This window comes from Ascaphus truei, chromosome 4 (genome assembly GCF_040206685.1).
Source record: "Ascaphus truei isolate aAscTru1 chromosome 4, aAscTru1.hap1, whole genome shotgun sequence".
Taxonomy (NCBI): Eukaryota; Metazoa; Chordata; class Amphibia; order Anura; family Ascaphidae; genus Ascaphus; species Ascaphus truei.
In genome coordinates, this window is record NC_134486.1 from 404937055 (window position 1) to 404964287 (window position 27233).

At 45.8% G+C, this 27233-nt stretch overlaps 1 protein-coding gene across 2 annotated transcripts in view; it reads right to left on the reverse strand.

The window, feature by feature from the left end:
- Positions 1-15289: 15289 nt before the first annotated feature.
- The window catches only part of PINX1 (PIN2 (TERF1) interacting telomerase inhibitor 1), a 123562-nt gene continuing 111618 nt past the window's right edge, over positions 15290-27233 (reverse strand). For both annotated transcript variants that reach the window (XM_075598698.1, XM_075598697.1), the window contains one exon: positions 15290-16551. In XM_075598698.1, the coding sequence (XP_075454813.1) occupies positions 15952-16551 (600 nt within the window). In that variant the 3' untranslated portion in view covers positions 15290-15951. The remainder of the gene's footprint in view (positions 16552-27233) is intronic.

Below are 27233 nucleotides of genomic sequence, written 5' to 3' on the forward strand. Positions count from 1 at the left end.
CCTACTTTGTGTAACACCATCCGATAAATGTAATCTAAGTTAATTCTCATATTTTTTACTAAGGGGCCTTTTCTAGTAACATAGATATTGTACGTGTCAAAATTGTGCGATTTAACAAGGCAATAAGTAGGGTAAAAACATGGTGGTCGCGCCATATTCTGTAAGATTTTCTGCTTCTAAAATATCACATCTATTACTGTAAGTCCCATATTCCAAGCCAATGAACAGTACAAATCACACCATTTTTTTTTACAGACCTGACATGTTTTTTTTGCGTATTGGCCGGTTCCTTTGAGCGGCGCATTTCCACGGATCGGTCACAAAGTGAAATCTGGATTTTTTTTTCTATCACTGACAATCCGCACGACGGATTAATAATCAGAACCTGAAAATGTAATTTGCGATCCGCATTCAGCAAAACGGAATTATAATAGGTGATGGAAGAGCCGAGGAGCAGTGTAAATAGAGGAGCAGCCTCAAGCTGAAGCCATTTGTAGCAGGGTTAGCTGTGGGTTGGTTGGGCTGTGTGTTGCAGGGTTTAGCTATGGGTTGGTTGGGCTGTGTAGCAGGGTTTAGCTGTGGGTTGGTTGGGCTGTGTGTTGCAGGGTTAGCTGTTGGTTGGGCTGTGTGTTGCAGGGTTTAGCTGTGGGATGGTTGGGCTGTGTGTTGCAGGGTTTAGCTGTGGGTTGGTTGGGCTGTGTGTTGCAGGGTTTAGCTGTGGGATGGTTGGGCTGTGTGTTGCAGAGTTTAGCTGAGGGTTGGTTGGGCTGTGTGTTGCAGAGTTTAGCTGAGGGTTGGTTGGGCTGTGTGTTGCAGGGTTTAGCTGTGGGTTGGTTGGGCTGTGTGTAGCAGGGTTAGCTGTGGGTTGGTTGGGCTGTGTTGCAGGGTTTAGCTGTGGGTTGGTTGGGCTGTGTGTTGCAGGGTTAGCTGTGGGATGGTTGGGCTGTGTGTTGCAGGGTTAGCTGTGGGTTGGTTGGGCTGTGTGTTGCAAGGTTTAGCTGTGGTATGGTCGGGCTGTGTGTTGCAGAGTTTAGTTGTGGGTTGGTTGGGCTGTGTGTTGCAGGATTTAGTTGTGGGTTGGTTGGGCTGTGTGTTGCAGAGTTTAGCAGTGGGATGGTTGGGCTGTGTGTTGCAGGGTTAGCTGTTGGTTGGGCTGTGTGTTGCAGGGTTTAGCTGTGGGATGGTTGGGCTGTGTGTTGCAGGGTTTAGCTGTGGGTTGGTTGGGCTGTGTGTTGCAGGGTTTAGCTGTGGGATGGTTGGGCTGTGTGTTGCAGAGTTTAGCTGAGGGTTGGTTGGGCTGTGTGTTGCAGAGTTTAGCTGAGGGTTGGTTGGGCTGTGTGTTGCAGGGTTTAGCTGTGGGTTGGTTGGGCTGTGTGTAGCAGGGTTAGCTGTGGGTTGGTTGGGCTGTGTTGCAGGGTTTAGCTGTGGGTTGGTTGGGCTGTGTGTTGCAGGGTTAGCTGTGGGATGGTTGGGCTGTGTGTTGCAGGGTTAGCTGTGGGTTGGTTGGGCTGTGTGTTGCAAGGTTTAGCTGTTGTATGGTCGGGCTGTGTGTTGCAGAGTTTAGTTGTGGGTTGGTTGGGCTGTGTGTTGCAGGATTTAGTTGTGGGTTGGTTGGGCTGTGTGTTGCAGAGTTTAGCAGTGGGATGGTTGGGCTGTGTGTTGCAGGGTGTAGCTGTGGGTTGGTTGGGCTGTGTGTAGCAGGGTTTAGGTTTGGGATGGTTGGTCTGTGTGTTGCAAGGTTTAGCTGTGGGATGGTTGGTCTGTGTGTTGCAGGGTTTTGCTGTGGGTTGGTTGGGATGTGTGTTGCAGGGTTTAGCTGTGGGTTGGTTGGGCTGTGTGTTGCAGGGTGTAGCTGTGGGATGGTTGGGCTGTGTGTAGCAGGGTTTAGATGTGGGATGGTTGGGCTTTGTGTTGCAGGGTTTAGCTGTGGGATGCTTGGGCTGTGTGTTGCAGGGTTTAGCTGTGGGTTGGTTGGGCTGTGTGTAGCAGGGTTTAGCTGTGGGATGGTTGGGCTGTGTGTTGCAGGGTTTAGATGTGGGATGGTTGGGCTGTGTGTAGCAGGGTTAGCTGTGGGTTGGTTGGGCTGTGTGTTGCAGGGTTTAGCTGTGGGTTGGTTGGGCTGTTTGTTGCAGGGGTTAGCTGTGGGTTGGTTGGGCTGTGTGTTGCAGGGTTTAGCTGTGGGGTGGTTGGGTTGTGTTGCAGGATTTAGCTGTGGGCTGGTTACGCTGTGCGTTGCAGGGGTTAGCTGTGTGTTGCTGGGGTTAGTTTTGGATTGGTTGGGCTGTGTGTTGCAGGGTTTAGCTGTGGGTTGGTTGGGCTGTGTGTTGCAGGGTTTAGCTGTGGGATGGTTGGGCTGCGTGTTGCAGAGTTTTAACTGTGGGTTGGTTGGGCTGTGTGTATGGTTGGGCTGTGTGTTGCACGGCTTAGCTGTGGGATGGTTGGGCTGTGTGTTGTAGGGGTTAGCTGTGGGTTGGTTGGGCTGTGTGTTGCAGGGTTTAGCTGTGGGATGGTTAGGCTGTGTGTTGCAGAGTTTAGCTGTGGGATGGTTAGGCTGTGTGTTGCAGGGTTTAGCTGTGGGCTGGTTAGGCTGTGTGTTGCAGGGGTTAGCTGTGGGATGGTTGGGCTGTGTGCTGCAGGGTTAGCTGTGGGATGGTTGGGCTGTGTGTTGCACGGCTTAGCTGTGGGATGGTTGGGCTGTGTGTTGCAGGGGTTAGCTGTGGGTTGGTTGGGCTGTGTGTTGCAGGGTTTAGCTGTGGGATGGTTAGGCTGTGTGTTGCAGGGTTTAGCTGTGGGCTGGTTAGGCTGTGTGTTGCAGGAGTTAGCTGTGGGATGGTTGGGCTGTGTGTTGCAGGGTTTAGCTGTGGGATGGTTGGTCTGTGTGTTGCAGGGTTTAGCTGTGGGATGGTTAGGCTGTGTGTTGCAGGGGTTAGCTGTGGGTTGGTTGGGCTGTGTGTTGCAGGGTTTAGCTGTGGGATGGTTAGGCTGTGTGTTGCAGGGTTTAGCTGTGGGCTGGTTAGGCTGTGTGTTGCAGGAGTTAGCTGTGGGATGGTTGGGCTGTGTGTTGCAGGGTTTAGCTGTGGGATGGTTGGTCTGTGTGTTGCAGGGTTTAGCTGTGGGTTGGTTGGGCTGTGTGTAGCAGGGTTAGCTGTGGGTTGGTTGGGCTGTGTTGCAGGGTTTAGCTGTGGGTTGGTTGGGCTGTGTGTTGCAGGGTTAGCTGTGGGATGGTTGGGCTGTGTGTTGCAGGGTTAGCTGTGGGTTGGTTGGGCTGTGTGTTGCAAGGTTTAGCTGTGGTATGGTCGGGCTGTGTGTTGCAGAGTTTAGTTGTGGGTTGGTTGGGCTGTGTGTTGCAGGATTTAGTTGTGGGTTGGTTGGGCTGTGTGTTGCAGAGTTTAGCAGTGGGATGGTTGGGCTGTGTGTTGCAGGGTTAGCTGTTGGTTGGGCTGTGTGTTGCAGGGTTTAGCTGTGGGATGGTTGGGCTGTGTGTTGCAGGGTTTAGCTGTGGGTTGGTTGGGCTGTGTGTAGCAGGGTTTAGCTGTGGGATGGTTGGGCTGTGTGTTGCAGGGTTTAGATGTGGGATGGTTGGGCTGTGTGTAGCAGGGTTAGCTGTGGGTTGGTTGGGCTGTGTGTTGCAGGGTTTAGCTGTGGGTTGGTTGGGCTGTTTGTTGCAGGGGTTAGCTGTGGGTTGGTTGGGCTGTGTGTTGCAGGGTTTAGCTGTGGGATGGTTGGGTTGTGTTGCAGGATTTAGCTGTGGGCTGGTTACGCTGTGCGTTGCAGGGGTTAGCTGTGTGTTGCTGGGGTTAGTTTTGGATTGGTTGGGCTGTGTGTTGCAGGGTTTAGCTGTGGGTTGGTTGGGCTGTGTGTTGCAGGGTTTAGCTGTGGGATGGTTGGGCTGCGTGTTGCAGAGTTTTAACTGTGGGTTGGTTGGGCTGTGTGTATGGTTGGGCTGTGTGTTGCACGGCTTAGCTGTGGGATGGTTGGGCTGTGTGTTGTAGGGGTTAGCTGTGGGTTGGTTGGGCTGTGTGTTGCAGGGTTTAGCTGTGGGATGGTTAGGCTGTGTGTTGCAGAGTTTAGCTGTGGGATGGTTAGGCTGTGTGTTGCAGGGTTTAGCTGTGGGCTGGTTAGGCTGTGTGTTGCAGGGGTTAGCTGTGGGATGGTTGGGCTGTGTGCTGCAGGGTTAGCTGTGGGATGGTTGGGCTGTGTGTTGCACGGCTTAGCTGTGGGATGGTTGGGCTGTGTGTTGCAGGGGTTAGCTGTGGGTTGGTTGGGCTGTGTGTTGCAGGGTTTAGCTGTGGGATGGTTAGGCTGTGTGTTGCAGGGTTTAGCTGTGGGCTGGTTAGGCTGTGTGTTGCAGGAGTTAGCTGTGGGATGGTTGGGCTGTGTGTTGCAGGGTTTAGCTGTGGGATGGTTGGTCTGTGTGTTGCAGGGTTTAGCTGTGGGATGGTTAGGCTGTGTGTTGCAGGGGTTAGCTGTGGGTTGGTTGGGCTGTGTGTTGCAGGGTTTAGCTGTGGGATGGTTAGGCTGTGTGTTGCAGGGTTTAGCTGTGGGCTGGTTAGGCTGTGTGTTGCAGGAGTTAGCTGTGGGATGGTTGGGCTGTGTGTTGCAGGGTTTAGCTGTGGGATGGTTGGTCTGTGTGTTGCAGGGTTTAGCTGTGGGTTGGTTGGGCTGTGTGTAGCAGGGTTAGCTGTGGGTTGGTTGGGCTGTGTTGCAGGGTTTAGCTGTGGGTTGGTTGGGCTGTGTGTTGCAGGGTTAGCTGTGGGATGGTTGGGCTGTGTGTTGCAGGGTTAGCTGTGGGTTGGTTGGGCTGTGTGTTGCAAGGTTTAGCTGTGGTATGGTCGGGCTGTGTGTTGCAGAGTTTAGTTGTGGGTTGGTTGGGCTGTGTGTTGCAGGATTTAGTTGTGGGTTGGTTGGGCTGTGTGTTGCAGAGTTTAGCAGTGGGATGGTTGGGCTGTGTGTTGCAGGGTTAGCTGTTGGTTGGGCTGTGTGTTGCAGGGTTTAGCTGTGGGATGGTTGGGCTGTGTGTTGCAGGGTTTAGCTGTGGGTTGGTTGGGCTGTGTGTTGCAGGGTTTAGCTGTGGGATGGTTGGGCTGTGTGTTGCAGAGTTTAGCTGAGGGTTGGTTGGGCTGTGTGTTGCAGAGTTTAGCTGAGGGTTGGTTGGGCTGTGTGTTGCAGGGTTTAGCTGTGGGTTGGTTGGGCTGTGTGTAGCAGGGTTAGCTGTGGGTTGGTTGGGCTGTGTTGCAGGGTTTAGCTGTGGGTTGGTTGGGCTGTGTGTTGCAGGGTTAGCTGTGGGATGGTTGGGCTGTGTGTTGCAGGGTTAGCTGTGGGTTGGTTGGGCTGTGTGTTGCAAGGTTTAGCTGTTGTATGGTCGGGCTGTGTGTTGCAGAGTTTAGTTGTGGGTTGGTTGGGCTGTGTGTTGCAGGATTTAGTTGTGGGTTGGTTGGGCTGTGTGTTGCAGAGTTTAGCAGTGGGATGGTTGGGCTGTGTGTTGCAGGGTGTAGCTGTGGGTTGGTTGGGCTGTGTGTAGCAGGGTTTAGGTTTGGGATGGTTGGTCTGTGTGTTGCAAGGTTTAGCTGTGGGATGGTTGGTCTGTGTGTTGCAGGGTTTTGCTGTGGGTTGGTTGGGCTGTGTGTTGCAGGGTTTAGCTGTGGGTTGGTTGGGCTGTGTGTTGCAGGGTGTAGCTGTGGGATGGTTGGGCTGTGTGTAGCAGGGTTTAGATGTGGGATGGTTGGGCTTTGTGTTGCAGGGTTTCGCTGTGGGATGCTTGGGCTGTGTGTTGCAGGGTTTAGCTGTGGGTTGGTTGGGCTGTGTGTAGCAGGGTTTAGCTGTGGGATGGTTGGGCTGTGTGTTGCAGGGTTTAGATGTGGGATGGTTGGGCTGTGTGTAGCAGGGTTAGCTGTGGGTTGGTTGGGCTGTGTGTTGCAGGGTTTAGCTGTGGGTTGGTTGGGCTGTTTGTTGCAGGGGTTAGCTGTGGGTTGGTTGCGCTGTGTGTTGCAGGGTTTAGCTGTGGGATGGTTGGGTTGTGTTGCAGGATTTAGCTGTGGGCTGGTTACGCTGTGCGTTGCAGGGGTTAGCTGTGTGTTGCTGGGGTTAGTTTTGGATTGGTTGGGCTGTGTGTTGCAGGGTTTAGCTGTGGGTTGGTTGGGCTGTGTGTTGCAGGGTTTAGCTGTGGGATGGTTGGGCTGTGTGTTGCAGAGTTTTAACTGTGGGTTGGTTGGGCTGTGTGTATGGTTGGGCTGTGTGTTGCACGGCTTAGCTGTGGGATGGTTGGGCTGTGTGTTGCAGGGGTTAGCTGTGGGTTGGTTGGGCTGTGTGTTGCAGGGTTTAGCTGTGGGATGGTTAGGCTGTGTGTTGCAGAGTTTAGCTGTGGGATGGTTAGGCTGTGTGTTGCAGGGTTTAGCTGTGGGCTGGTTAGGCTGTGTGTTGCAGGGGTTAGCTGTGGGATGGTTGGGCTGTGTGCTGCAGGGTTAGCTGTGGGATGGTTGGGCTCTGTGTTGCACGGCTTAGCTGTGGGATGGTTGGGCTGTGTGTTGCAGGGGTTAGCTGTGTGTTGGTTGGGCTGTGTGTTGCAGGGTTTAGCTGTGGGATGGTTAGGCTGTGTGTTGCAGGGTTTAGCTGTGGGCTGGTTAGGCTGTGTGTTGCAGGAGTTAGCTGTGGGATGGTTGGGCTGTGTGTTGCAGGGTTTAGCTGTGGGATGGTTGGTCTGTGTGTTGCAGGGTTTAGCTGTGGGATGGTTAGGCTGTGTGTTGCAGGGTTTAGCTGTGGGCTGGTTATGCTGTGTGTTGCAGGGGTTAGCTGTGGGATGGTTGGGCTGTGTGTTGCAGGGTTTAGCTGTGGGATGGTTGGTCTGTGTGTTGCAGGGTTTAGCTGTGGGATGGTTGGTCTGTGTGTTGCAGGGTTTAGCTGTGGGATGGTTAGGCTGTGTGTTGCAGGGTTTAGCTGTGGGCTGGTTATGCTGTGTGTTGCAGGGGTTAGCTGTGGGATGGTTGGGCTGTGTGTTGCAGGGTTTAGCTGTGGGATGGTTGGTCTGTGTGTTGCAGGGTTTAGCTGTGGGCTGGTTAGGCTGTGTGTTGCAGGGTTTAGCTGTGGGATGGTTAGGCTGTGTGTTGCAGGGTTTAGCTGTGGGCTGGTTAGGCTGTGTGTTGCAGGGGTTAGCTGTGGGATGGTTGGGCTGTGTGTTGCAGGGGTTAGCTGTGGGATGGTTGGGCTGTGTGTTGCAGGGTTTAGCTGTGGGATGGTTGGGCTGTGTGTTGCAGGGTTTAGCTGTGGGATGGTTGGGCTGTGTGTTGCAGAGTTTAGCTATTTGTTGGTTAGGCTGTGTGTTGCAGGGGTTAGCTGTGGGATGGTTGGGCTGTGTGTTGCAGGGGTTAGCTGTGGGTTGGTTGGGCTGTCCTGGAGTGTCGAAGACACCGGTTCTCCTGAGTGACGAGAGATAGGTTATTCGTGAGATCCAGTCATCTCTCCCAGATAGGACTATATTGTAACAAATCCCAGAGGAAGCCATTATCCTGGTGAAACGCATGGGATTTGGGAGCTATTGAAGACACCATTCCCAATGTCGGCAGCCACCTCGATTTCCCAGATCAGCTGGACAAACGAACATTGGGACTACAGTGTACAGGCAACCCTCCGACAGCCCATCCGTGTCCAACTGCAGCACGGGAGACAAGACAGCTCAGATGTGCTGTGCCACAAATGTCGCAGTTTTTAGAGACTTTTCGTGAGTGTACTACTTGTATAATGCGTGTCTCCAAAGTAAATACATTCAACACTATTGTGTTTTCCTCTGTTCTAATTTCCTGAAGTTCTGGAGCTTTTGAAAAGTGCTTCTCTTGGATAATCAAAGATCCGTCCATTGTTATATCTCGCTGGACTTACATTTACAAAGCACGAGTGCAACAACTAAATAGTTACCACCTTCTTACAATTTGATTTGCAGAGTTACAATATGCTGTGGTGTATTCCTTTTATTTTAGGAATCTGAGAGTCACTGTGCACCTCGTCATCTTCAAGGAAATATCCCATGTAAATGGAAGAAGAGTCCGTGGGCTGAGGGTGGCAGGCTTCCTAGGACACATTACTAGTATTTGGGTTCTACTATTTTCACTTCATATGTTGTATATTCATAGTGTTATTCTGCAGCACATTCATACATTTATTTATATTTTGTATTGACCTGTGATTGACTCATGTTTCAGTTATGTGGGCTCTGGCCCTTGTGGACTAGATTGTAAGCTCTTCGGGGCAGGGACATCTTTCCCTAAATGTTACTTTTATGTCTGAAGCACTGTATTATTATGCCACGTGTATTACTGCTGTGAAGCGCTATGCACATTAATGGCGCTATATAAAGATTTACATACATAAAGCTACATTGATATATTTCACCAATATCACAATCGCCGGGCTATTTTTTTTATTTCTCCCTCATTAAGGCCAGCATAAAAGGAAGTAGGATGGAGCAATCAATTAAACCCCTGAGGAAGCCTATAGACAGGTGAAACGCGTAGGGTGAAGATCCCGAATCACTGAGCTGTAGTTCTAATCAGCTATGCATCCTCTGTCTTGACACCAAACTTTGAATCCTGATGGGACTTCAGCTGTGGACGCAGAGCTGGAGGAAGAGAAACCCGAATGGATGGAGGCTGACTGGGACACGAGGAACAGCGATCTCGCTGCATCGCATCACAGCATCCCTGGAGTGGAGAACCCAGAGGAGGAACATCCTCTACACATATGCACAGGTATCCTTGGCTTCCCATAGCAGTATGTTCCCTGGAGAAGGTACAGACCAAAAACCATGCAAGCCACGTGTGCGTGGATCTGGATGGATGATCACGTGGTAGACTGGGGAGGGGAGAACCGGTGCACTAGGGTCTAGCTGTAATGCAGATACCGTAGAAAGAGGACCACCACTGCCAGCACAGCACAGGTACCCACTATTGCCTTCATTAGCACCTACCCCACAAATCTAGCATACGTTAGATCGGGCAAGCCGTGAGCACATACACCAGACAGGTGGCGGCAGTGATATAACAAGTGAAGGAAAAGCTCCATGCTGGGATAACACACTGCATAGAAGCTAAGGTAAATACCAGGACATTTTGTGCTAAGAGGACATTTTCACATGCTAGAATATCCAGCAAGTTGCATGCATGTATCTTCCCCTGCATTACACCTACAGGGTGCTGAAGTATTCGTTACGGTATTACTAGTTTTAAAATTGATTCGGGTGTATACCTATTGGTTTAAAGATCATAGTGACGCAATTCGGTGTAGCTACACACCAATCAGGAGGAATCTAACTTAAATCAGAGATACAGAGGACGCTCTGTCCCAGTTTCCAGAATTTTAAACAAAGCGCTTTATTCGACCAACTATTGAAGTAACTCAGGAACCCCCTGTAGAAGTCTCTAAAATGCTACCTATATGTCTACACATCACTAATCTTTTGTCTCTATGGATTGAGGATATATGGACATATGTTAAGTAGGACATGCATGTATTAGAGCATATAATTGCTATAGATTATTTCGTTCCCGTAAGGTTCAAGAATCTTAAGTCATATTCTAGATATTTTTATTGTTGATTGTGTATTTTTTTTTTTAAATAAATGTGAATTTTCTACTTTATATACTTGTTTTGAATGCTTCATCCTTAGGCACCTCGGCACAGTAAGCTCTGGAGTCGATAGAGATAGTGGGGTTCAGGCGCCAGAGTATGTTCCTATTTGACTATTTGTTTATAGGGGAATCGAGATCCCCTGCACCCCGGCTGCAGAACACCAACTCTCTTTAAGGACCCATAAAACCTTATGGTTTGAGGCAACCTTTGCAGATTATAATTTAATGATCACTTTTCATTATTGTTAGTTATTTCACTTTAGCGCCCCTTATTTTTTCACTAGAAACTGGATAGCCCAGGTGCCGACGAGATGTTTGAAAACTCCTACACAGATTGATGGCGGTAACAAGGTCTGAATATCATTTTGACCACACAGTCTACCCATTTCTCCTAATGACTGCAAAGGATTTTGCGTTGGTGTGCAGAGACTTGCAGTCACATGCAGCTGGCTCTAGTATTTGTAATTAGGTTCTTATATTTAATTTTTTTTAACAATACTGCAGGATAACATGTCTTCCTAGGGTCCATTCATTAAAAGTACTTGCAGATAGCCCTGCAAATACTACAGCCTTCCAGCTTCACAGAATGACCACTTACATCACTTTGGTACCCGGATTAAAATTAGTTTCATACGTCAGACGGTGCCAATACTGCTTGCTCACTTCTCCTGTGTTTTATGCATTAACGTAGTGACATACTTTCTTAAAATTCACGAGTTTAAAGCAAAATGTGAAATCACAAATATATATATTTTTTAAAATAAGTCCGTGCTGTAGTATTAGTTAATACTTACAGCATTTTTTAAAATTGTTCAACTCTTCACGCCATTTTAATGAGTTTTCAGGAATCCTTTTGATTTCTACAGAAGGCTTTAGCCCACCTCCCCAGCAGTGCAAGATCTTTGCAACACTTTCCCTGTTTGTGATCATTTGCTGCCAATGTTCCCAGCAGTTTGAGCAGCAAACTGTAACAATAGATAATGTTACCTTAGTAATACCAATATAGATTCTAGCTGCTGAGTTACACTGACTTAAGCAGCCATTATTGTTAGGCATACAATGAGGATTTTGACATATTTATAACAGGAGCACCAAGCGATTGCCAGCGTAGGGAAGAATGCAGAATTATACATTGTCACATGCTTTACATGTACGAAGAAGAAGAAAAATAAAGTCTGCAGGAACTCCCTACTGCTTGTCCCAACATTCTTCCTGCCGGCACATTTTCCCCCTCCTTGCACAGTACGTGTAACAGTGAGTTACAACATTAGCACAGACTGGTAACAACCCTAAGGCTGCGCTTATAGTAGTGGCTACAGCGACGGCTTGCAGGCGCAAAGCAACTCAATGCAGTCAGTAGCGACCGCCCATAGAGGGCGCGACGGCGACGTGTGACGTCACAGCGACCAAAATCACTGTATTCAAAAGAATGACATTTCCAGAGACAGCCGCACCACGTGACGGGCAGCAGCCAATCACATCGCACACCAGTGTGCAACTTTTTTTACAGCGACAGCGAAGTGTGACGTCACGGGTAGCGTCGCCGTCACTAGTACTATAAACGCAGCCTAAAGCTGTAGACCAAGCAATATCCTACCTGTTGTGTGGTTTTAAAAAAAATCAGTTCTCTACTACGAAAAAATACTTGTAGCATTTTTTTTAAACAACCCTGAATTACATTTTTTAAGTATTACAATGTAACAAGCATTTTTTGTTTCTATAGCAACCATTTACAAAGTCAGATCCCCCTCCTCTTCTGAAACAGGCTCTGGGCCACCCCTTTTTGAGCCCTGCCCTCGATCTAGCAGTGCACCAATTGTATCTAGTGGCTGCCTGGTCATATGTTCTTCCCCACAGAACTTTGCATCTTGGGTCCTCTTCTGCTGCACTGACAGCCATTTAGTGAACCCCCAAGCCGAATTTTCAATCGATCGATCGATCACAGGAGAACGGATCGATAATGTAGCTAATTGCATATTGTGTGGATTGTGAACGGATCGCTCGACAACGTAGCCAATTACTTATTGTATGGATTGTATTGATGCACTAATGTAATTAATAAAGGGAAAAAATAATAAAGATTTTTTTTTAAATAGCAGCTTGGACTGCAGCTTTTAGTGCATAGTTTCTAATGCAAGAATCCTGATTGATAAAACGGGGGAGCTTGAAATAACAAAAGCAATATAATATAGGAATTACGGAAACATGCAGGGATGAAACTCATGACTGGGCATTTAACTTAGAGGGCTAACCCCTTATTTTGAATTGATCGAGGCAATAGAGCCAGTGGAGTATGTTTATATGTTAAACCGGATTAAAAACCTGTTATAAGGGAAGATGTACATGAAGTGATTTCTGAAAATGCAGAGACTTTGTAGACAGAAATTTGCATTGGAGATAAAAGTACACGGTTTATTGTAGGGACATGCCACCCAATATTTGTGAGATTGAGGAAGCCAAACAAATTAAACTGTTTTTAATAATGGGTGATTTGAATTATCCAGACATTGACTGGAGCAATGAGATTAGAACCACAACTTAAGGAAACAGGTTTTTGAGTGGCTAAAAGACAATTACATGACCCAATTTTTGAGGAACTAACCAGGAGAGGGGCATTACTGGACTTGGTAATAGTAAACAATGTAGAATTAATAACAAATATTCAAGCCAGGGAACATTTGGGAAACAGTGATTATCACATGATGACATTTGAAATAAACTATCCAAAGACATTATATAGGATCAACATAGACTCTTAATATTAGAAAGGCAGCTTTTAGTAAATGAAGGAAGTCTACATGGAATATTGGGGTTAAGTTCATTGTTCGATATGTACATTTAAGTGTACAGTGGCGAGAAAGTTTGTGAACCCCAATGATAATTACGGACATTCCAGATTTTCCCCGATAACCTTCTTGAATCCAAACCAGTCTTTTCTTAAATATCCAATAGGGTTTATATTAACTAATTCCATGTTTTTTGAAACAAAATGATTTATGAATTAGACAAACCAACAATAGGCAATTAAGAGTCAGGGTATGTGCGAAAGTAAGTGAAACCCTGGTTTTAACAGATACATTAAAGGAGATAATTAAAATTAGGTGTTTAAATAATTAGGTGGATCTTCAGGGATGAGTTTGGTCTTCACCATACAGGTGTGTGGAAACACGTCATACCACGATCAAAAGAAATCTCTAAGGAATTCAGAAAAGCAGTTATTGATGCTTATCAGTCTAGAAAGGGTTACAAAACTATATCTACAGATTTAGGGCTCCACCAACCCACAGTGAGACACAAATGAAGAAAGTTCAAAACCACAGTCACTACTCAGGAGAGGTCATCCTACCAAATCAAACGGTTAAATCATCCAGGAAGTCACAAAGAGTAAGATCCAAGGATCTGCAGGCCACTCTCACCTTGGCTAATGTGAGTGTTCATGACTCAACTATCAGAAAAAGACTGACCAAGAATGGTGTTCATGGGAGGATAGCCCGTCTGAAGTTTGCCAAAGAGCACATAGATGATCCACAACACTTTTGGAACAATGTTCTCTGGACAGACGAGTCAAAGGTAGAAAGTTTTGGCCTCAATCAGAAATTATATGTTTAGCGAAAACCAAACACTGCATTCGAACAGAACCTTCTACCAACCGTCAAACAAGGTGGGAGTGTGCTGGTTTGGGGCTGGTTTGCTGCCTCAGGACCTGGACGGCGTGCCATCATTGACACAACCATGAATTCTGCATTGTATCAGAAGATTCTAGAGGAGAATGTCAGGCCATCCGTCCGGGATCTGAAGTGAAATTGGGTCATGCAGCAAGACAATGATCCTAAACATACGAACAGATCTACAAAGGAATGGCCGCATAAGAAGAAATTCCGCATTTTAGAATGGCCTAGTCAAAATCTGGAGTTAAACCCCATCAAAATGTTGTGGTGGGACCTGAAGAGAGCTGTCCATGCAAGGAAGCCCTCAAATGTCACTAAGTTGAAGCAGTTTTGTAAGGAGGAATGGGCCAAAATGCCTCAAAACACATCCTTTTTCATACATGGATATTGAATGTTGAATAATGTATGGATAAACAAATGTTGAAAAAGTATCATATTTGTGTGTCATTTGTTTGATCAGTTTATCGTTATCTATTATTAGGACTTAGATTAACATCTAATAACATTTTAGCTTTGAAATATGTGAAAATCCTAAGGGTTTCACAAATGTTCTCTCCACTGTGTAGATATACACATACAAATATATATTTTTTTTATAAAATAAATATATATTACAAATAATATATATATATAATATATATATATATGACACACACACACTAAGTTATGGTGGGTGAAAAAGGCAACAAAAAACTTCCACCGTATTGCATATAGCAAATAAAAAGATCACTTGTGAGCACATTCACATGTCTTAGGCAGGTCTGCAACCCTGCCTTTCACCATTATCACCCAGCATACAGTGCTTCCACTGCAGCAGGGGATTCTGGGAAATGGCATGCAAATGAGCACACCGTGTCACCTTTTTCCTGAAAAACCATTGTTACATGGAGCCCATATAAACTAATGCTCGCTGTTAACGCAGCTTTAAAGCACAGCATGGGAATCAGATGCAGTACAACCAACTTCACACTGATGATACCCATTAAGGTTGAAACATGTCTGTGAATTGTTTCTCTGGCTTTGCATCTGATTCCCATGCTGTGCTTTAAAGCTGCATTAGCTTATATGGGCTCCATGTAACAATATATGCACTATACATTTTATATATATATATATATATATATATATATATTTTATATATATAAATACATATACACACACACACACACACACACAAATATCTAAACCAGACCCAAAAATCCAGACAAAAGACGAGGCAGCACATCTCAGGTATATATATATAAAATAAAAAATATATATATCGTGGCATATGCTGTGATATATAGAAATATATAGTTACACACACACAGTGCACTGGCAAGGTATTTTTTGCATTGCATCCCTCTGATGCGTGCACTTGCCAATTTCTGCCAATATTATTTCTTTGAGGTGTGCCTGCTGTTTTGTATATTTACATAAAACCATTTTTGAAGTTCTCAGAAGGACTCTGCCTACACATTAATAGCGCTGTGTGCTCTCATTTCGCCTTTTTTGTTCGTGCCCAATTACAGATCTTGCGTGGAGTGTCCGGAGCAAAAGGTAAATGTTGACTCTCACAAACCGTAGGTAATTGCAGTGATTCTCTTCCAAAAATGTGGTTCCCAATGATAAACACGCTTTGCTCCCTACCGAGATGGGAGCTTGTGTTTACCCTGCAGGAACCATCAACACAGAAGAGTAAATACCTGCGAGTGCCCGCAGATGGGCAAACACACACACAATGGCACTGCCAGCAGAACAAAAACTTGCGGTGGCTTCATGCAGACCTATGCTGTTCCGTGCACGTACCTGCCTGGCAAAAAGGGACATCTGGCCAAGAATCAACAGGAACCTTTTTCTCAAGCACTGGCACAGACAGATATAATCCGTTAATTAGAGAGGTTTTTTTTCTTCTTCCCCAAACAAAAGAAACAATTTTTATTTTTGGGTACATTGCTGTACTAAGCAGACAATTGCCACAAAGCTGACATGGGTGTAATTCCAGAATGACATCAGCAAAGGAGGTATATTTATTTCACTCTTTATTCGGAACACGTCATGTGAATAATACTCCCCGGTACAGCCATATCAAGTGTGCACTTTGCAGCCAGGTACTCCTAAAACACACTGCCGATATATTCGAGGTAGTGGTATAAAAATCGGGAAAATGTTTAAAAGTTTGCAATCTGCTGCTTCTGGAGGATTTTGATGCATGTTATGCTATGTAAAAGGTTTGGCTGTTGAAGTGTTTATATGTAATTTAACTACTCCAGTGCTGGATATTGAAAATTGACTCTGCTTTATGTTGTACATTTACTCTTCGACAGAGGGGACACTGCATCTCATATTTAGGGTACATTATACAATGATGCTGCTTCATTAGAAAAGTTTTGCTCTGGCCTTTCTGCAAAAGTAGCAATGTATGGTAGAGATTTTGTTCGAAACGCAAATACCACCAGAAAAAAAAGGCAGCGCCACCTTAAACATAAATTAATTATATGTGAGGGAAAGTGTGCAGGCTGGAAATATATACAGCCGAATCCCTGAAACAATTTAAACAATCTAGATCCCAGCATAAAAATAACTCTGCTCCCAGACGTCAAATCATTTGCAGCAGGCGATGGAAATAGGCGTTGGAAGTAAATATTTTGTGGACATGGTCGACTTGAGACTTGTTGAGTTTCTTGTTAATCTGATCGTTTTTTCTTTTTCTTCTCTGGCGCCTCCGTGCGAGAGTCAGAGCCTCTTTCCTTCTCCTCGCTGGGTTCAAATCTTCTCTTGTTCTTCTTCCGCTTCTTTGGAATCTCTCCGTCTTCGCCTTCAGACTTGGAGGTACGGGTGGGTTCTTCTTCCTCCACCACGGTCTCCGTGCTCTCGGGACGTTCCGCCGCTTTGCTTTTCCTCTTGTTCTTCGATCTTTTCCTTGGCACCTGAAACTCCGCGTTGCTCAGACAATCGCCATTTTCCGGATTCTCCACCAATTCATGTTCTTCGGCAGAATCCACGTGTAAATTCTTCGCACACTTGCTGCGCTTCTTCTTTTTGGTCTTCTGTTTTGGCGCCTCGGAAGAACCGCCACTCTTAGCTGGGTCGCCCAAACAAGACTTGCTTATCTGTTGGACAGACTCAGGACGCTTGGGGTGGGATTTCTTAAGCTCTGCCATGCGCTTAGCAAAATATTCATTCACTGACAGCGAGCTGGTCACCGTGTTACGTGGTTCACAGTCACTCGGGGGGCTTTGTTTTTCCTTTTCTTCACTCACCTCCGAGTCAACTGCAGTCTCTTCCTACAATAAGGCAAAGGGGACTCAATTAATAGGTGCAAAAAATAAATAAAAACAGTTACAATAGCTGGATATATAAAATACTGCCTGGCCATTGGCAAATAACAACAACTGGCTTAGTCAATAGCAGATATGACACAACTCATTATTCTCAACTTATTGAAGCAATAGCTCGGTGTGACAAGGAGCTTAATAGACAATTTATGGCCATCCGGAATAGTCAAAGTCCAGGGCTTCATGCAAGGAAACGATAAAAAGGTTGTGTTGCGATTATTCCACTACGGAGTAAAGGAGCATTCAGCCGTTTGAAAATAGATATTCGCTCATTGATCTCATGTCTGGAAAGTTTATATAGGGATAAAGTTTGGTAGTGTTAAGGTATTTATCAGACTGTCGTGCTGAAATATTGCCCGGTAGAGGGAAAAACAAACTTCAATTCTGACTAAAAAAAAGTCTGAATTATTTTGACCACTCTTTGGTCGTTCTAATGTAAGATCCAATACAAACTTTAACCTTCAGCTTTCCGTCAGGTTTTAAGAAGCTCAAAGTATGACGAGGATAAGGTTTTCCAGTGAAGACATACATCAATGTCAACGTTTTGTTAGTCCAGTCTAGAAAGAAGTAATTACGAAGGAATGATATATAGTGTTATCAATATCTTAAGGGCCATGCGTCCATCTCTGTTGCACAGTCACTTAACAAAGTACGCAAACCGAATACCGAATACCCATTGTGGGTGGGTCACATCCCAGAGAAGCACAAGATAATAAACACAGAATAACTCAGTTAAAAAAATATATATATATGTGTCTGTGTATATCTATATCTATATCTATATGTATAAACACACACACACACACACACACACACACACACACACACACACACACACACACACACACACACACACACACACCCCCTCCCCCCGACACACACAATATTTGATATGGAATTTAAAATTCATGTAAACAAATTACTGCTTTAATAAAGTAAACCTAGTTTTTGAAAAGTACGATCATTCGGAGACCTAGTGAGGTAATCTTTATCAGAATACGTTTACAAAATCCTAGCAGAAGGGATTGCTCCTTTAAGTCTGAGCGGTTTTGCCATATAACCCTTCCCCCCCCGTGCAGCTGTGTACCCACAGTTCCTTGCATCAAGGGTAGATACCGCGAACGGACAGGTACAGTACCTGCTCTGCGGCATTGTCTCAGTCAGTGCACACACACGTCCCCAGCAGTGTTATAGTACTGTTGGAGGCTGGCCATGTAAACACATCACACACAGTACCCAAATGAAATGTTTCCCCAATGACCTGAACTTTCAGAGCAGGTCACTCCTTACCCACAAGACGCTGTCTGACAGTTTCCATAACCACACGGTTACCAGTTATTTTCCAATTAAAACCGACCGTTTGCTGTAAATGTAACCTACCCAGAATCCCCTTCACAGTCAAGAGCAGCAGGCCACGCCAGCATGTCAAGGGTTATTAGGGAACACGTGGAGGTTAGATACCACAGGGTTATATAGTATTCCATTGGTGTGCTATACAAGCTGCTTATTTAACTGGCCTTGTTCACACTTGTTGCAGAAGGCAGATTTGCCTTCACTACCATCAGGCCACGGCAATACGTGACCTGCGCTACAGCCAATGCAGACGGAAAGCGCCGTACTAAAGTGGTTCTAATAAACAATTCGTTCCGTCCCTCTGAACAAGCAGCATTTATCAGGTGAGCTCGTTGCTTTGTGTTGCATGAAGTACATACCATCAGTACACCAAACGTCTTCGGTCAGCGAAAGGTCAATCCGCTGGGAATCTACGGGCAGGAGTTACAAAGCAGTGCTGAGCACATCAGTATTGTGCACAATGTCACACACCATCACAACCTACACGTCTCTACCACCCGTGTGGCTACTAGAAGTGTGCACAATCTGAGAACGACTGGTTAGCTGCACCCTCGTTATTACTGCATAGGAACTGCTGGGGGGATTTTCTACTTCAGCTATGCATTCAGTGTACAAGACGGTAGTACTCGTCACTCTTTTAAACAAGCGGCTCAGTGAGTAAAGGCGCTGGCTCCGAAAACAATGACCTTGACTTGGGATCAGGGGAGCCGGTTCCAATCCCAGTGTCAAGCTCCTTCTCACCTTGGCCAAATCACTTTATCTCACTGTGCCTCGGACATCAACATTTGATGGTAAACTCTACAGAGAAGGGAACACACACACACACACACACACACACACACACACACACAAACATACATCCTATTTTATACATTGGGACTTTTATTATGAATAATATTTTTTCTTTTATATAATTAACATTTATTTTATATCTTTTAGCGCTGATTTTTTTTTCTGACACACAACACAAAAACACACACAACACACACAGAACGCCCTGAATCACATGTTCTTTATCAATACAGGTATTGCTGGACGAAGCTTGAACTGCAGCTAACAATATTTTGTAGGCAACGATACACAGGGGCTTCTATTGTTCTCCACTACAGGGGTTTTAAACTCCAGCCCTCAAGACCCCCTCAACAGGTCAGGTTTTCAGGATATCCCTGCTTCAGCAAAGGTGGCTAGACTGAGCCACTGATTGAGCCACCAGTGCTGAAGCTGGATTAGCCTGAAAACCTGACCTGTTGGGTTGTTGAAGAGTGGAGTTAAGCCCCCCAGCTCTACTATACAGTGCAGAGTATACTGGCAAGTGTCGGACCCCCTCCCTTTGTTAACCCCCCTCCCCCCCATTTTCCTGAAAAGTGAGCCATGCCAATCAGCGAACACTCCCAAGTAACAGAAACTGGCAACACCCTTCTCCACTTACTCTCCTTTCCCCCCTTCTGAATTCCGACTCTGACAGGTTAATTACTGTAACTGACTGCTGATATGAAGTAATGCTTCTGGATGCATTCTTACCAAGCGTAAACACTCCACCCCCTCCTCTCCCCTGGCTTTGGCAGACACACTCACAAGGCGTTTTGATCCCTTGGTCACCGACTCCTGTATTGATAAGAAATGTAATAAGCACGGGCCACTGCGCCTGAAGCTAGCAGGGCATGGAGACTGGCATGAGCGGTGCCAGCCCTTAGGAAACTATTCAGTTCAATGAGAGCTGATGGGGAAAGATAAATCATTCTGAGGTCCTGGTCCTTGCCAGCTCTGTGCCCTGCTACCCGTCTGTAGCACATGCTACCTGCTCACACAGCCATGGCAGCTGTATAAGCCACTGGACGTCTTGGCTGTACTGCTGAAGTACTAGGTTGCTTTCATTAATAACCCCGTCACAGCCCAATGAGCCAGCAATGATTTGCAAAGCACAATGAAATACATCGCTGGCCCCCAGACATGAGAACTCTCTTCAGTAAAAAGCAGGAGATACCCACATCTTTCATTGGCTTGCACTGGGAGGAAGTACATCAATTATACATTTATCCGCCAGCCTTCTTCATAAATGGGGCGCGAGTTGAGAGGTGCAGACAGAACAGTACCACTCCCGAATATACACAAGCACCCCCTACTTCTGTCTGTTCCCACTCTCCAAGCATCCTGCACTGTGACAGTCTGCAGCGCTTCTGGAGAGCTACTTCATGCAAAGCCATTTCGCCGAGGTCCCCTCCGAACTGGTCGCCTCTGCAGAACGGGATCGTAACTCAATCCTAACCCTTACAAACCGCCATATTGTATATGATGTCATTAATACTCCGCTGTTAAAGCTTTAGCTCATAAAACTGAACAGCTATTGGACTTTTACAAATCAAATCTTAAAGGGGGTCTCCTTTTGGCTACAAAAAAAGCGGTAACGGTTTGCACCCTAAAGCCAATGTGAACAATGGTTGAGACCAGTGCAGTTTCAGCCCCTCTCCAGCTGACCTGAGAATCCTGCCTCAGGCACAAGACAAGTGGAAAGTTAATTTCTTCCTTGTACAGGTGAGTAGGTCAAACAGCTTTTGCACCTGCTATCACGTGGGTGTAAGCTTCCATGTTGCTGTAGAGACAAGTTCGTGTTGTGCAACAGCCCTGATCAACCACAAAAAATGTTAAACTGGTGATGAGCCTGTGGGAATTAATCTGAAAGCCATGCATTAGACGTGAAGACTGTCACACAGGATTATGGATTACACTGAGCGAAAGGGGCAAAAAGCCCGATTTAGAAATGTGTCCCACCAGTATTCAACAAAACTGCAGTATTATCTCCTAATCGCTCACTGCGACTCCAAATTGGTGGGCGGTGGAGAAGAGGCTCCTGTCTGTCCCATGGTTTGCCACGCTGCGAGGCAGTGTCAAGCCTACACATTGGGGATGTTTCTCTCCAGTCAATCTCCCATGGTGCACCAAGACCCCCAAGGGAACACATCTGTCAATGCAAGATCATGCCCATCACACTTTACTGAATACAGGCCTAATGTTCAATTTAACATTAGCAGAGACACACTTATTAAAAAAAAATACAACCCGGCAACATGTCTGTTATAGGGTGCTCATGTGGTCTCACACTTCCACTGCCAGTGAGGTTACCTGCGCAGTGCAGGCGCCTCTGGGAGGGAAAGGGATCATATCCTCCCCTCTGTATCAGAAGCTGAAGGCGGCCAGGGGTACTCAGAATCCCAAAGTGCATTCTTCCACCAGTAGGCAACCGCACTTTATATGAGAGAAAGTAACACAGCCCGTATTTAACAAGTAGTAACACCGTCCACTGTCGGAAGACACCTTACAGACCATTGACCTGAATAGATAAGGGGTCATCCAGTGCCGCAAGGTGTCATCCAGTGCCGCAAGGGGTCATCCAGTGCCGCAAGGGGTCATCCAGTGCCGCAAGGGGTCATCCAGTGCCGCAAGGGGTCATCCAGTGCCGCAAGGTGTCATCCAGTGCCGCAAGGGGTCATCCAGAGCCGCAAGGGGTCATCCAGAGCCGCAAGGGGTCATCCAGTGCCACAAGGTGTCTCATGGCAGAAGGTGGCTTAGTATACAAATGAAGGTCACAGCACTTCAACATCACTTCTTAAACTATCATTCTTCTGTATTAGGCCATGGTGCTATAATAAAGAAGAATGATAATTTAAGACTTGAAGTTGGAGTGATGTGACCATCTTTTCTTTGGATATCACATTGTGGAACATATGAGCGGCTGGCAGCTGTTCCCTCTAAGGCTTTGATTATATTGGGTCCGGCAGCGCGCGTTCCCTTGTGACATCACTAGGGCGATGCGCACGCCCGAAACATGCACTGCAAGCAGGAGGCATCGGGAGGCGTGGCTGAAGCGTGGCCGTGAGCGGTTCGTCCTCATTGGTTGAACTGCTCATGCGACGCGGCCGTCACGCAGGGAGAACAATTTTTAAAAAATGTCCAAAATCGGGCACGGTGTGCGCCTCCATTACTCTCCATATGATTGTTGCGCGCGCACGCACGCCAATATACGCACGGCCTAAGGGCACCCGACTACCGATTCAGGAGATGCAAAGCTGCAGAAAACAAGCGCTGCCCCCTTCCCTATACAGAATACCGCATTGTAACTACGGCCCAAACGTCTTATTCCGCGGGTTAATGGCGGTCGGTTCTGCAAGGGCAGGAGACGCAGCGTGTGTGTGTGTACCTAAATATTTACACGTGCCTATGCATGAATACGAGTGGCTCCGTCAAACTAAGTGACATTTTATTTATAATAAAAGCACCAGAATCACGTAATACTTGTGTAAGTGCAGCTTCTTGCCCGTGAGAACAGACGGTTTTATATCGCTTTTCTTGAACACTAGATTCTGCTTCATCTTTATTTGCATAGTCTGCCCTGAAATGGACATGAAATGGATACTGGCATTTTGTATGTATGTAGATATATATATATGTATGTAGATATATATATATATATATATATATATATATATATATATATATATATATATACTTCCAGTGTACTCAGTGCTTTACAAAGAAAGATTTTTTGGCAACATAAATGGCACTCATTTACAGGGAGGTTTCCATGCACCGTATGTGTGTGTGTGAATATCTTCTACCCCTAGGGAAATTCAGCCTGTAGAAAACCATCTGATGCCTCGTCTCTCTAAAACCTTTCATAATACGTTTGATGGTTGTAGCACAAGCTTCGTGATTGTTATTCTCCCAACATTTTTGGAGTGTGTGTGTGTGTATTATATATATATATATATATATATATATATATATATATATATATATATATATATATATATATTACTATCAACATAATTGATTTGTCTTTCTTTATTCTCCCCCACCCCACTTACATAATTTACTTCCCATGCCACTATAATACCCTACACCATGGGTGCTCTACTCCTCTAGTCCTCAAGCCCCTCCAACAGGTCAGGTTTTCAGGACATCCCAGCTTCAGCACAGGTGGCTCAATCAGAGGCTCAGTCAAAGACCTGATTGAGCCACCTGTGCAGACGCAGGGACTGATTGAGCCACCTGTGCTGAAGCTGGGACTGATTGAGCCACCTGTGCTGAAGCTGGGACTGATTGAGCCACCTGTGCTGAAGCTGGGACTGATTGAGCCACCTGTGCTGAAGCTGGGACTGATTGAGCCACCTGTGCTGAAGCTGGGACTGGTTGAGCCACCTGTGCTGATGCAGGGACTACCTGACCTGTTGGGGGGGGGGGGGGTGCTTGAGGACTGGAGTTGAGCACCCCTGCCTTACACAATCCAGAGCCGAGCTATGAAATGTAAGAATGGCAGTGTGAGCACCAAGGTATCTACAGTACAGGCAGGTCCATCATGGCATGGAGTGCAATCTGGCGACTCTGGGTCTCACACAGAAGAGGTAATGTTTGTTCCCCGCTCACACACGTACTCTCCTGTACTGTCACTTCATGACACAGCAGACTGAGACACACTCAATGTACAGGTGCTCCCACATCAATGCAGAGAGTTACAATTATATCACAGGACCTCGGAAGGAGACTTGCTTGTATATACCAATTCTACGATGGACTAGCAAGTGGATCCATGCAAAGGTATTAATAATAATGGTAATAATAAATTAATAATAATAAAAATAAATAATAATACATTATTTAATGAAGTGGTTATCACAGCCTCACATTGCAAAGCTAGTATAACCAGCCTCACACTGATTAGACCCAAAAGGTTGAAATAGCTGTCTCTGAGTAGGGTTACTGGCTCTGCACTTCTGTAACCCAGGCTGGGCTGAAAGCTGTGTAAAGCAGCAGGCATAAGCTCATAGGGGGCCCATGTTAAACTGGTTATAAAATTTTGAAGCAAAAGGTGACACTGTGTGTGTTCATTTGCATATCATTACCCAGAATCCCTGGCTGCAGTGGAAACACTGCATGCTGAGAGATAATGGGGAAGGGCAGAGTTGCAGGCCTCTCTGAGACATGTGAATGTGCTCACCAGTGGTATTTGTATTTGACATGCTATACAGTGGAGGGTTTGGGTCACTTTTTTTTACCCACCATCACTTATTTAGTGTGTGGTTGAATAATAATGATAACACTTTATATAGCCCTTTCCTCCCTTCGCATATACAAAGTAAGGGAAACCATTTAAAACTACAATAGACAGCAAACAGGATGATGCACAGATCGGCTGTAACAGAACACAGAAAGGAACGTTCAGTATCAAACGTCCCGACTGGGGGTCATGTTTTAATCAAATTCTTGTGTAGGTCTTGCGCTCGTTTTGAAAGATTTCCATACCAGGCACGAAGACCCAAATAATAGGAGCAGCATAGCTAAAGGCTCGGGCGCCAAACGGTAATAACCCACCCAGGGCCTATTAAACCTCCTCACTACAGACAGACACGGGGTGAGGGACGGCTATGGTACAGATGTATCCAGACCTCATGTTTGTCTTCCCGCGGTCGATCATGGCCCAGACTGATTAATGCTGCAGGGGGGAGGGCGATCGAGAAGCATGGACGCGATCGTGGCAGACACTGTCTACAGCACCGCGGCACTTTGCTTTTTTTTGTCCGCGGCGCATGGGGACAGTACAGGCGGTCCTCGGTTATCCAACGGAGTCTGTTCTGGAAGTAGCGTTGGATAGTGAAATCGTTGTAAAGTGAGTCCCCTGTTAATCAGTGGCGGTGAACGTCGGATAACGCATTCAGGCGTGAGAACGCATTCCGGCGCGGAAAACCGGCCCATAGGGTGGCATTGTAAAGCGTTGGATATGCCATTCGTTGTAAAGTGAAACGTTGGATAGCGAGGACTCCCTGTACATCTGTTTACATGTGAAGACAAGCAACGGATTCATTATCTACTGTAATTGGTCTCCTCCTCACAGATATCCTTACACAGCCGGTAACCTTCACGAGAATTACTTTATCCATGCTACTTCTCAACACTTCATTGTATCTTTCAGTTTCAATCAATCCTTCAGTCAGGGTAACTCAGCAGCTACAATGTCCTTGCATATTTCTAAGGTAAAAATATCTATTGTTACAGTTTGCAGCTCAAACTGCTGGGAACATTGGCAACAGATTATGGCACACAGGAAAGTGTTACAAAGACCTTGCACTGCTGGGGAGGTGGCTAAAGCCTGCTATAGAAATCAAGATGCTCAGTGTAGTAAACCGCATTAAAATTGGCATTGAGAGTTGAAGAAAAAATGTAGTAAGTATTATCTAATACTACAGAACTGATTTATTAAAACAAACACATGGAGGGTATTGCATGGATTGCTCCTTTGAAGTACTTTGTAGGATGCAAGTCCTTCTTTGAATGTTTTTCAAATGAAAAGTAGATAACGGATGGGTACAATGACTCTACCGGAACGCTGGCCAACTGTGTTTCCAGTCAAATTCTGTCCAATTCCTCGTGGTAGCACCAGATCCTAGTAATGGAGACGGAACCTACTGCTCGACGTGGCAAATCCGTTACATGACAACAATGCCACTTGAATACACATTCGGAGCTCAGCAATAACCTCTATATACACAGGATGAAGACTAGCGGAAGGAGCGGCTCTGTGTGATTTGTATTGGAGCCTTTACCCACAGACTTTGAAGCAGGAGAACCTGGTTACAATCGCAGTGTCCCCTCCTGGTGAGCCTGGAAATGTCCCCCTCTCCCTGTTCCTCAGGCACCACAATCAGATTATAAGCCAGGGGTGGGCAACTCCAGTCCTCAAGGGCTACCAACAGGTGAGGTCTTCAGGATTACCCTGCTCAAATGATTGAGTCACCTGTACTGAAGTAGGGATATCCTGAAGACCTCACCTGTTGGTAGCTCTTGAGGACTGGAGTTGTCCACCCCTGCTCTACACTAATATCAATTCAATTTTTTGGTGAAAGACATCAATTAAAACAAATCCCTGCAACGCTGCAAATGGATTACTTCCATTATAACAAAGGAATGCACTGCCTTACTTGACTTACGAGGAGGTTCATCAAGCTCCGTTAAGGGTTAACGCACCAGAACGGGCGCCAACGCCCCTTTCGTTAATGGAAGTTAACGCCAGGTTTAGATGCGTTAACTTGTAAAAAAAGCATCATGAGTCTGGAGGTTAGTGTCATGTTCAACTACACACTCGGTTTCCAGTCGTTAATCCCTCTTCACCTCCGAATTGGGAACCAACTGGAACATTAACTCCCGGCTGTCACCATCACAGCGCGAAGCAAAATGTTCACATACTGTACAGAGTTAAAACCCCCTTCTTACCTCTCCTGTGTCAGCATTACTTTTTTAATTGTTTTCCAACCTATTTATTTTTTTACTCTATTTGCTAATAAACCCCGCCCCCCCATAAAAATAATAGATTCTGCAATTACAATATTTATTAATTATAATACAGAATCAATGATATATCTTTTGGAGCTCCTACAAGATGTAAAACCTGCCCAGGAAAATACAAGGAAGGACAAGGTAAACAGTAAAAATTTGCTTCTTGCCGATTATTACCAAAGATAGAGCATGTTTGACACGGGATAAACGGTCCTCAGGCTACAAGGTCAAGTGCAAGTAGCATTTTTGTTTTCAAATCAATTACTGGTGCTTTAATTCTCTGGAGAACAAGCAATTGCACAGTGACCTCACTTGCTGAAGGCCACAAAAAGGTCTAGCTTGATTTGCTTTGAGTAGTAATCATTGGGTATTACTTGGGGTTGATACTGTATTAGCATTGTACAAACTTGTACAAATTCTTTACATTTATCATGATGCAGTGGGGAGCCCAAATTACACGTACTTAAAAAGACACAAGCGCGGGATTGCAAAGTAGACTGTAATTAAACATAATATCACGTACAAAAAAAAAAATATATGTCTAAACCACCACTTTAGAATGTTTTCTCCATGATTGACGTGTCAACTCTTACTTTCACTCTGGGACGGGAATTTGTTTTTGGCATTTGGGTCTATTTCTCAAATAATTAAGGCAGAGACACCAACTCCAGAGAACATGGAGAGGTGTAAGCATTCGTTTCAGAGCCCTGCCAGATGTCAAGAAATATCTAGATCAGGTGTAGTCGGCACCCCACAATGTGTTGAAAACATGCAGGAAAATTCCTTGGGGTCGCAGGCATGGCGTTGAAAGTCACGCGATTTGCTGGTGACCTCCTTTCCTGAGCGAAGGCAGGTCACGTGTCGAGCTGTCGCACACACGTTTCCACGTATGGTGGGCACAGTATGGCATGTGGATCATTAGGAATGCTATGTATCGCTGTCCGTATTGTTGC